This window comes from Phaseolus vulgaris, chromosome 7, assembly GCF_000499845.2.
Source record: "Phaseolus vulgaris cultivar G19833 chromosome 7, P. vulgaris v2.0, whole genome shotgun sequence".
Classification (NCBI taxonomy): Eukaryota; Viridiplantae; Streptophyta; class Magnoliopsida; order Fabales; family Fabaceae; genus Phaseolus; species Phaseolus vulgaris.
In genome coordinates, this window is record NC_023753.2 from 27,239,537 (window position 1) to 27,251,406 (window position 11,870).

The following is an 11,870-nucleotide window of genomic DNA, read 5'->3' on the forward strand; positions in this document are numbered from 1 at the left end:
GAATGATGGTATATGCTTTTGAGAAATGATTTTTAAAGTGCCTCGTTAAAACCTTATCGGTCGAAAACCCTCCTTAGGGATAAAACAACTAAGCGAGGAAAGCGTGCACTAATTTTATTTATCAGCTGTAGTAGAATTTGAGATGCGTGGCATTCCACGTTCTCGGCACAGTTTTTCCTGATAAATATTCTAAACGATACGCTCCTCCGACCGTTGTGTCGGCAATTTGGAATGGTCCTTCCCAGTAACTTGAAAACTTCCCGCTATTCTTTCAGGCGTCACTTCGCATACGCCAGACTAAATCTCCTTTCTGAAAGCTTCCTGGCTTTACTTTCGAGTTATATCTTCTTGCCGCCCGTATCTTACATGCTTCCTTCCATATTTTGCATTTGTCTCTTAGCTCATTGATGAGGTCAAGACCGACCAGTAGGCTTTCCTTATTTAAGTCTAGATCCAGTGTTTGTCGCCGCAGTGAGGGTTCCCCTATTTCGACAGGAATCATGGCTTCAGTGTCGTACATTAGGCTGTAGGGCGTCTCTTGAGTCGTAGACTATGGTGTGCATCGGTAGGCCCAAAGAACCTCTAGAAGTTCTTCGGTCCAATTCCGTTTGGCTGGACTGAGTCTCTTCTTAAGTTCGTTGAGGATGGCCTTATTGGCGGCCTCTCCTTGTCCGTTGGTTTGCGGATGTTCGACTAAAGTTGCAATGTGCTTAATATGAAGTTTCTCGTAGAATTGTGCTAATCCTTTATCGGTGAATTTCCGATCGTTATCAATGATAATAATCTGAGGTAGGCCGAATCGACATACGATATTATTCCATATGAAATTTTGGATATTTTGTGCAGTTATGGCTATCAACGGTTCGGCTTCGATCCATTTAGTGAAATAATCGATGCCGACTAGCAAAAATTTACATTGCCTTTTGCCAAGCGCAAAGGGTCCAATTATATCCATTCTCCACTTCACGAATGGTCATGGGGACAAGATGTAGTGCAAATTTTCAGGCTTCTGGTGTGACAAGGTGCCATACTCTTGGCATTTTATGCATTTCCGAACGAACTCTATGCAATTTCTCTATACAGTTGGCCAGTAATATCCGGCTCGTAATACTTTGCAACCATGGTTCGTGCTCTAGAATGAGTTCCACATATTCCCTCATGCAATTCCTGCATGACGTAAGTGATGTGGTCTGGTGTTAGGCATTTTAAGAGCAGACGAGTGTACCCTCGCCTGTATAGGTCTTTGTCAATGAGTACGAACCGGGTGGCCTGTCGCTTCATTGTTTTCTCTAAGTGTGGGTCACATATTCCATTTGTCAAGTATTTTTTGATGGGAGTCATCCAATTTGGCTGAGTATCAGTTGTCATACATTCCTTTGTGCCAACACTGGGCTTGGTCAAAGTGACGTCTACGACTGACCGATGAACTCCTTTCTGCTTGGTGGTTGCCAGTCGTGATAGGGCGTTCGCACGAGTGTTATTTTCTCGCCGGACGTGTTGGAACGATACCTCCTAAAATTTGGCTAACAGATTTCGAATGAAATGAAAATATTGTTGAAGCAAAGTTTCCCTTACCTCATATTCCTCTGTAAGCTGTCCGACTACCAGTCGCGAATCGCTTTTGCATGTTAACTTAGTCACCTCTAATTCATTAGCCAGATAAAGGTCGGCTATGATAGCCTCATACTCGGTTTGATTATTTGAAGTCTTTAACTCAAATTTCAGGGCTTGCTCAACGACAATTTCACCTGGTCCTTCCAATAGTCCTCCCACGCTGCACGATCGGCTGTTCGAAGAGCCATCTACATACAATACCCACTTGGAACCTTCTTCTTCAGCCGATTATGGAGTAAGTTCAGCTGCAAAGTCAGCAAGGGCTTGGGATTTGATTGCGCCCCTAGATTGATATTGAATATGGAATTCTGACAATTCAATTGCCCATCCTATCATTCGTCAAGCCAAATCTGGTTTAGTTAAGATTTTCATAATAGGATAGTTTGTCTTAACTATGATTTGATGATTTTGGAAATACATCTGCATTGTTCGGGCGGTGATAATTAAGGCCAATGTGACTTTTTCAACCATTTGATATCTGATTTCTACGCCGTGAAGTACTCGGCTAACGAAATGCACTGGTCATTCTTCTGCTCTATATCTTGTACTCAGGCCAAGCTTACTGCCTCGTTTGAAATGGCAAGATAGACAATAATAGGCTCTCGTGTGTTCGATTTTTGGATAACTGGTGGGGATTCCAGGAATGCTTTTAGTTGTTGAAAAATTTGTTCACACTCAGCGGTCCACTCGAACTTGGATGCCTTTTTCAATAACTGGACGATGGGTCTCGTTCGTTCCGCAAGTTTTGGCACGAATCGAGATAAGGATGTGAGTCGTCCGACCAACCTTTGAATTTCATTAATACTACTGGGACTTCACATTTATGCGATAGCTATGCATTTCTCAAATTTTGCTTCTATACCTCGATGGGTGAACATAAAACCTAAGAACTCTCCACCCTTTACATTGAACGCGCACTTGTCAGGATTCAGGCGCATGCGATACTTGCGTAAAGCTTGAAAAACTTCTTTTAAATTTGAGACATGTTACTCACATGAGTCAAATTTGACAACAATGTCGTCAACATATACTTCGACATTTCTTCCAATCATGTCATGGAAGACATGGTCCATTTTGATATATGGCTCCGACATTTTTTAGGCCGAACAACATGACTTCGTAATAAAAATTGTCGGAATCTGTCATGAAAGTTGTTTTCTCCATATCCCTTGGGTGCATCTGGATTTGATTATACCCTAAATATGCATCAAGGAAACTGAGGATTTGATGCCCAACAGCTTCGTCGACCAGCCGATCAATAGTCGGTAGGGGATAAGAGTCTTTTGGGCATGCTTTGTTGAGGTCCGTGTAGTCTACACATATTCACCACTTACCGTTAGACTTTTTAACCATTACACGGTTGGCTAACCACGTGGTATAACGGGCTTTCTGGATGAAGCCGGCATGTACCAATTTATCAGTCTCTTCTCGAGCAGATTTACGTCTCTCCTCACCTAATTTTCTTTTCTTCTGGGCTATTGGTCTAGCCTCCTTATATACGGATAGACGATGAGTGATAACATTGGGATTTACCCCGAGCATGTTCGCGACAGTCCAAGCTAAAAGGTCTGCATTCTTGACCAAGGTTTTACTTATCACCTCTCAGTCGTCTGACTTCAAGGATGTTCCCATGTATGTTTTGCGATCGTTGTCTTGGAGGAATATGGGCTGAAGGTCTTCTCCGGCCTCCATACGAGGGTCGTCCAGACGTGGATCTAGGTCTACAAGGGCAACTAAGTGTTTTCTTGAGTTTCTGCCCCAGGAACGCCTTTCTATCGGTCGTTCATTGTAGTATACAACCGTCTAGTTGGTTCAACTTTTAAGCTGGCTACATAACACTCCCGTGCAGTCCTTTGATCAACATGTACTGTTGCAATATCTCCATTGATAGAAGGAAACTTCATGGCCAAATGAGGGGTAGAAACAATGGCTTTTAACCTATTAATGGAAGGACATCCGAGCAGTATATTGTAAGAAGTATTGGCATTAACCAACAAGTATCAGACGTTGATTGTCTTACTGAGATAGTCATCACCGAAAGTGGTGAATAAATCAATGTATCCCCTGATGTCCACTCGTTCTCCTGAAAAACCCAACTATCTGTTCATCATAAGGTTGTATCTCTGTTTCCGAAATTTACATCTTCTTAAAGGTCTCCCAGTATAGAATGTCGACCGAGCTACCCTGATCCACCAGAACTTTAGCAATTGGGAATTTGTATATCTCCACTGTGATGACCATAGGGTCATCTTGTGTCGGGTCGATTGCGGTGAAGTCATCATCGGTAAAGGAGATTGGAGGTATGTGTGGATGTTTATGTGTCGAAGTTGAATGGACGAATTGAATCGCCCTCAAATGTTTCTTCCTGGCAGAGTTAGAGCATCCACCACCTGCGAAGCCAACTGCGATATAATTAACCTCTTGGGGTGGTACGCCGAGTGAAACTGGATCAGCGATGGTGTTAATAACTTCTCGAAACTTTTGCTTGGTTAGGCTTTTTCGGTCAGGGCTCTCACTTCTGGGATGAGTGCGTCTGACAATACTTTCACTTCGTTTCTGCCTGGTCGTGCAACAATAATCATCACGACTTTGAGTGTCTCTTAGTTCGGAGTGTTCTCTGTCTCCAGAGAAGTAGTCAGGGTCGCGCTGGGGTGATCGTGCTTTAACAAACTTGTGAAGGTGACCCGCTTGCACCAGCTCTTCTATTTTATCTTTTAATGCCTGGCAGCCTTCGGTCGTATGGCCATAGTTGCGATGGTATTGGCAACGTTTGGTTGTATTGGCATTGACGGTGTTTGCGCCTGTTTGAGTGTTGGGATAAGTTCGGCTTGTAAGGCTTCATCTAACATTTTTCCTCTAGGCATTGTTAGAGGGGTGTAGTGGTGAAACGGAGGACCTCGGTTTGTCCGGAATCGGTCAGTCCCTGTGATGGGAGGACGAACGCCTCTATTTCTCTCCCTTTCTTTTTTAGAGGCTTCGACCTGTGTTTTCCTATGGTAATCAATGTGCTCTTCTATCTGCATGAATTTGGTGGCTCTTGTCCTCAGTTCATCCATGTCGTATGGTGGTTGTTTTATAAGGCTTTCAGTGAATCGGCCCGGTAGTATGGCCGAGATCAAATGATGCATTGCTATCTCTGGATTCAAGTTCCTGATTCCCATATAGACTTTACTAAATCTCTCCATAAAGGCTCTAAGGGATTCACCTTTTTCTTGTTTTACATTAAGGAGACACATGGACGACACGCGGTGTGGTCTACTCGTTTTGTATTGGGTGGTGAACTTCGTTTCCAGAACTTTGAAATTCATCACAGAATTGGCAGGGAGTTTAGTAAACCATCCTAAAGGGCCTTCTCGAAGAGATGTCGGGAAGACTTTGCACCATACCGTCTGGTCGACCGTGTACAAAGTCATATGGGTTTTAAAAATATTTAAGTGTTCGTCCGGGTCAGTGGAGCAATCATAGAGATTCATAGTTAAACCCCTCCATTTATCAGGGAGTGGTTTCATGTTTTGAACTTTGGTGAAAGGGTGGTCCTTGTAGTTTTCTTCGTTGTTGAAAACAACATTTTTTGAACTTTGGTGGGTTGGATGTGTAGGACAAGTATGGTGTGTCTGATGGACCTGGTGAGTTTGATGGGTTGGTGGTCTGGATATGTGGGATTGTTCCTCTCTAACCGATACTCCAATCTGCTCCAACAGTTTCATGTTTTGTTCTTTCAAGTGAGCCACCTCATCTGCCTTCCGATGCCACTTTTCTTTCTGTTTGCGTCGATCTTCTTCGTGACGCAGTTGATCCACTATTCCCTTATGTCGTAGTTCTTCCATCTGAGCTTGGAGGGCCTGGATCATCAAGATTTGGTCTTCTTCCATGCCATCGTTATTGGTGTTGTTCATTGTGGATACCATCGTTACCCGTTGAAGTCCTTCCGTTTGAGAAGCTGAAAATTACTCGGGCCCCACGGTGGGCGCCAATTGTACCTGTATGGATGTCGGGGCTAAAGTAATGTTTGTCCACCTAGTATACAAATTTGATGTCATGCTGGTAGTCTCCAAATCCTTCGAAACTCTTCCACTCCTGCGTGTGTGCTCTGCCGGTCGGTGGGGGTACCTGCGATTGCACTCCGACGCTCAAGTTAGTGCTAGTGTTTTAGTCTGTTCTCTTAGGATATGAAAAACGTACCTTTTCATTTTAAATAGAAAATTAATAAATAGAAACGTTATGTTATCTTTGGATATACAAACAAAACTAATAACACATACTTGCTACCAACAATCATATCCATTATACCTTTGGGTGATCCACAAATACCTTATAATAATGAATTTAAATTATACCCATAAATAAATAATTTAGCATCCATTATATAGGTAATTGAAATAAAATTCATTAGTAATTTGAAATTAAATAAAACATAAAGATTTGATCACTTTGGTGATTACAAATCTATCATACAAATAATTCTAGAAATAATATCATTCATAAAAAATATATTTTTATGCCCTTGCTTTGATTTATCATAATCTTTTCAGCTTGCAATTAAAATAAAACAAGAATTCATGATTTAAGGTGAAGCGGAAGACTTGAGATTTCATTATTTCAATTTGAAATCAATTCATAATGCAACAAAAATAAAAGGATAAATTAAACCTTACAATTTATCTTTTATGATGCAGCCGAAGACTTGGGATCTCATTATTTTAATTGAAATCAATTCATAATGAAACAAAAATAAAAGGATAAATTAAACCATCAAAATTATTCTCAAATGATATTATTTTCTTTACAACATTCATAATTTTAAAAAGTAGGGTTCATAAAATTGGGAAAAACATCATTCATGGAGAATCTGATACCACATGTAAAATCAAAAGTGTACAGTAATGAACAATGATGCACATCATCATCATCATCAGGATCATACAAACTATGATTCTCACATTCCATACATCAATTATAATAGAGATAGACACTTACCTCCACAAAAGATCCTACGTGAGTCGTTCCTTTACCTCCTTTTGTCCCAATCTCTTTGGCAATTCCGTTCTTGTTCCATATGGCTAACCGTGATACCACTCTTATTTGCAGAGACAAAACCCTATTGTTATTATTTCCCAATCTCCATCAGATGTAGGTTTTTCATTAGGTATCATCATCATCATCATATATATATATATATATATATATATATCACGTTAACCAATGGATCTTTAATTCTATTATTATTATTACGCAATTTCTTACCCCCACATTTTTCTTCCTGCACCCCACACTCTTATGCAAAGACTAATTGCCCTTATTAGTTTTTAAAATTTCAGAAATATCCTTAACCTAAAAAATCCCTAGAGAGGCGCAGACAAGGATGCTCTCAGATTGTGCAGTCGTGTCTTTCATGTTCTACCAGCAACGACACCTCCAAATCATTCTCCTTTCAATCTCACTTTTTGTTGGTGATTTAGAGTGTTATTGACAAAGGTAAGTAAATTTCTTTGCTTTCGGATCTGCACATCCGTTTTTTATGGATTTTTGTTTCCGTAAGTGCTTTCTCACATTCCAGATTATAGAATCCAGTAGAATTTTAAATCACAAAATATGGTAAAATCCTGGATTTATGCTTCCGGTAAAATCCCATATTTATGGTTCTGAGAATATTTCAGATTTGTGGATCCGAGAAGGTTTCGGATTTGTGGATCCGTATTTGTGTTTTTATGGTCATCCTTTCTTCAACATATATAACTTCATCCTAATATTTTTTTCTATCTTCGAATGTAACTGTTATAGTGGGATATAAAACAATTTAAATATGATGGAAGTTACAATATAATATGAATGTATACAACTTGAACATCCAATCTATTCCAAAATACATTTTATTTAATTGGGTCATATCAAATGCAACGTCCCACACCATTACTATTTTTGGTTAAGCTCTTACAAGAATATTTGAATTTATGATGTGATCTTAGATACAATATTTAAATCCCTCTCACCTCACCGCTATTACTCAATTATATCCTAATTTTATTACTTCACAAATTATTATATTTAATTAAATGTTTGTTCAAAATGTTATTTTATTCTGGTTTAAATATTCTTTTATTCTTCTGGATTTTGTATATGATTTGCAATGAGCTTCTTTTTTTTCTTCTTTTAATATTTCTTTTTAGTCTATTTAGTTTATTTATATTTGTTTAGTAGAAATGATCAATGTTTTTTTTCTTTCTTTTCGTTTCAATAGAATTTTATATTTGTTGTTTCGTGTTTGTATTGGTTCAACATCTTATTCATTAGTTTGTAATTTGGTTTAACTTGTGATGAGAATCAAATAAAGGAGGCTTTTATTAATGGAGGAAGAGGACATCCACCCTCACATTTGAAGTTCTTCCTTCTAGTCTTCTCAAAATTAAAAGAAGACATAAAATAAAGATGAGGCCCAAGCCCAAAGCCCAAGCCCAAGCCCAAGAAGGCCAAAGCCCAAAGAGCCCAAGTCCATCCCATGAGGGGCAAGGCCAAGCTTTGAAATACTCTTGTATAGTTTTAGGAGGTGTGGTTATTAAATAAAGGAGTGTGAAAATGTAAAATAAAGTCACATTACCCATGTGACTTAGGAGAGTGGTGTAGGTGTAGTTTTTGGGAGGTGTCTTGGTAGAAAAAGGTCACACCTCCCATGTGACTTGTTTTTTGTGGGAATTTCAAATGAGTTTATTTGAAATTTCCCACCTATTTTTCAGCACCTTAGGCTATAAATAGAGGTGCTTCCTTTGTAAAATTCAGATTGGAATTAATCTAAGAAAACTCTACTCAAATTTTGAGTGAACTTTGGAGAGCTTTGAGCCTTCTTCTCTAGTCTTATCTTGATGGATCAATGGAGTCCTCAAGTGGCGACATCACTCTTATCTAGGAGCATTCCACACTTCTAGTGGCGAGATCATCCAACCTCCTTCCATCTTCATGAGCATTTCTTCTCTCCTTCCTTTCTCCTCTTTCATTTGTTTTTGTTAGCTTGTGTTCTTGAGTTTGTTTTGGTGTTCTTGCTGTTTTTATGAGTAATTTGGTTCGGCAGTTTTATAATTCTGTCCATTCATCTTGTTCCTTTGCTTTTCTTACTCTTTTGTTCGGTTCAATTTGACTAAAATTGGTTCATCCAAATGAGTTTGGGATTTGGTACTAGTTTTTGGTGAGTTCTTGTCTTAGAACAATGATCCAACTCTAAGAAAAGTGCCTCTATAATGTCCAACTCAAGGTGATTCCTAAGAAGGTCAAGAACCTTTCTCTATATGGCTAGTGGAATCACATCATGAATGGTGTAATTGAATAAAACTGGTGAAGATTAGGGGAGGAGGTTCTCAAGGAGTGGTAAGTAAATATGTTGTAATATGATACTTGTTCACTATCAATTTGATATGATTTTTGTTCATTAAATTGTATATTTTATATGATTTTGGTTGGTTAAATTAGGATAGAGGAGAGTTAAAATTGGTGTCTCATGGCCGAAAAATGAATAAGATGGGTGCTCCTCATCCTCAGATAGTACCTATAGTGGAGGTGTCATGTTTAGTTGGACTTGTAGGGGAAAGCTATGACACGATAGACAAAGGATTGTTGTGTGCCTTTGTAGAAAGATGGCACCCAGAGACAAATTCCTTTCATCTGCTGTAGGTGAGTTGACCATCACATTGGATGATGTGTCGAATTTGTTGCACCTCCCAATTATCGGACAATTTTACACGTACCCGAGCTTGGATGTAGCTGCGACGACTGATTTGCTACACCTAGTAGGGTTGCACCATCTTTGCATATAAGAGTGCTATGTCGGTTAGTGTATCATACTTGGGATTGTTTGTAGATTTAAGACACATCGGAGGATACTCGTGGGCAACAGCTGCTTTGACCCATATGTATGAGCAATTAGGAGATGATTCATATGCAAATACTAGACAGTTAGCTGGGTATGTCACATTATTGACATCATGGACTTTCCGAGTATTGGGCACCGACAGCTTCAGGATGACTATGTTGAGGATGAGTCGCGGTGTATGAAATATGTGGTCGGGAGTAGGTTTTCCACACTTGCATATGTTCGGATGCAATTAGATAGCCTTTGTATAGGTGTTGTTCAATGGATGCCCTACGAAGAGCATAAAGCGGTGCGTCCTTTTGAGTGGATTTCATTATTTTCAGGGTACATTCGATTGAGGGCTTGTAGGCAGATGCATTTGCCTGAACGTGTGCTCAGATAGTTTGGATATATACAGTGTATCCCTCGTCACCCAACCACCGTTCATCGTGGCGATCCCTCCACATCTGAGATTGACCATCGATGGTTAGATTTTAATGCTAACGTCGTACAGGGTGTCATATTAGCAGCTGATGTTGGAACCTGTGTTCCTGCATATTTGGAGTGGTTTCGATCTATATCACACCCATATATCATTCAGATGGCTGAGGATAATCGACCTCCGGTGATTACCCCTGATGGACGGTAGGACAGGAATGATACTATCTTTGAGCATCCCGCAGTGGAAGAACTTATTACTTGCTTATTTAAATAATACATGCTCAATTGCAATCAATGTAATTTGTTTAATTGTAGGGTCTTTGTGGAAGAATAGCATCCACCTTGCAGTTGATTATAGATGATGGTCATGTAACCGAGGATTCACCTGCATGGGAAGGGACACAGACAACCTTGATGCTAGCCCGATCAGCCACCGAGGACATGTTTGTGTATGTCTGCAGACGACGACACGGACGATGATGATGATCATTTTAGTTGTTTTATGTTTTGTAATTTCGTGAAGAAATACTTAGTTTACAATTATTTCAGAATTTCATAATTTGATGAATGAACACTTTGGTTATATGAAATTAGACAATTCTTCTTCTGCATTTATAATAGTCATAATGTTAACATATTCATTTATTAATGCAATTACAACTATAAATGTCGCCTAATGGACATAATTTGTGTAAACATTTGCATCCTACTAGTATAATATGAACACCAAGCTTTGGCAATTGGATAATAATGAGTAGACCATAAAATATTTGTTAGTGGAATCGGGCAACCTTCTTGCAATTGAACCTGTTAAAAATTGTAAGCAATGTCGTTAATTATGTTTTTCTATGATTCCTAAAATTCATTAACAATGAAGTTTAACAAACCTGAACAAAATGATTTCCATGAACATGTCCAATACAGATGATGCGGTGATGATTAAAATCTGTTGGAGGTTATGATCTTAATGGAAAAATAGTCAATGATTGTTTAAGAGATAAACACACAACAATCACATTATATCGATTCGCAATAATGTATCTCATATCCGGTATTGTCATCCACTTATTTGTACTTATCTGCAAACATAAGGAAATGCAATAAGTTAATCCAACTCATACACCATTTTACAATTAATAACATCATTCAGAATGAATAGAATTACCATGTGGTCAACTAGAAGTGAATTTTTCCTCATCTGTAGTAAACGCATTTGTACATTCATCATCATCCCAGACATCAACCCCATCATATAATTCTTGTTCAAATTCTTCACTACTGTCCATGCTTCTACAAAAAAAATGAAACTAAATCATTGCATTCCGGATCCATGAATTCATAAGTCATTCCAGATCCAACAATCCATAATTCAAAAGACCATTCCGGATTCAAGAATCCTTAACACAAAAAAACAATTTCGGATTCGCAATAATTCTATTAGGCTTTCGGATCCACCAATCCATAATACAATTTAGGCTTCTAGATTTAGAATTCGAAAAATAACAATTTATGATATTGTAACTTCCGGAACACCCCTCAGCTGGAAAACACAATTTAATTAATCACATTCATGAATCCGGAATACATTACCGGATCCCGATATCCGGTAATCCCGAAATCTCCATAATCATTATGTTCCTAAAAAAATCTTAACTCTTACCTCTACAACTCAAACAACACTTCGGCAACATTGCGTACTCCTCCACCTTGCTTCGAACAATTACAAAGACCCTCCACAGTAGTTGATATTCAATGATGAAGATGAACAACGACAATGAAAGTCTAGTACGGTGCCTCTTTTCAAATTATAGGTCAAGATTAATTTTGGAATATTTAAAATTGTGGGGATGCAGGAAGAAAAACGTGAACGTGCAGGAAGAAGAAGTTTTATTATGAAATCATATTCGGACCCAAAGTCCAAACTCTTTGTTTTGTCACGTTATTGAAATTAATTTACATAATTTTTTAAAAAAACAAA

General features: G+C 38.7%; 1 protein-coding gene across 1 annotated transcript; it reads right to left on the reverse strand.

Annotated features, from left to right (window-relative positions):
* Positions 1-4,328: 4,328 nt before the first annotated feature.
* On the reverse strand, positions 4,329-5,522 carry LOC137829340 (uncharacterized). The gene has a single exon (XM_068636149.1). The coding sequence runs from the start codon at positions 5,520-5,522 to the stop codon at positions 4,329-4,331; it is 1,194 nt and encodes a 397-aa protein (XP_068492250.1).
* Positions 5,523-11,870: the final 6,348 nt, after the last annotated feature.

Bases quoted from the DNA above. Each gene is read 5' to 3' on its own strand.
- LOC137829340 (XM_068636149.1), bottom strand. From the start codon at position 5,522: ATGGTATCCACAATGAACAACACCAATAACGATGGCATGGAAGAAGAC.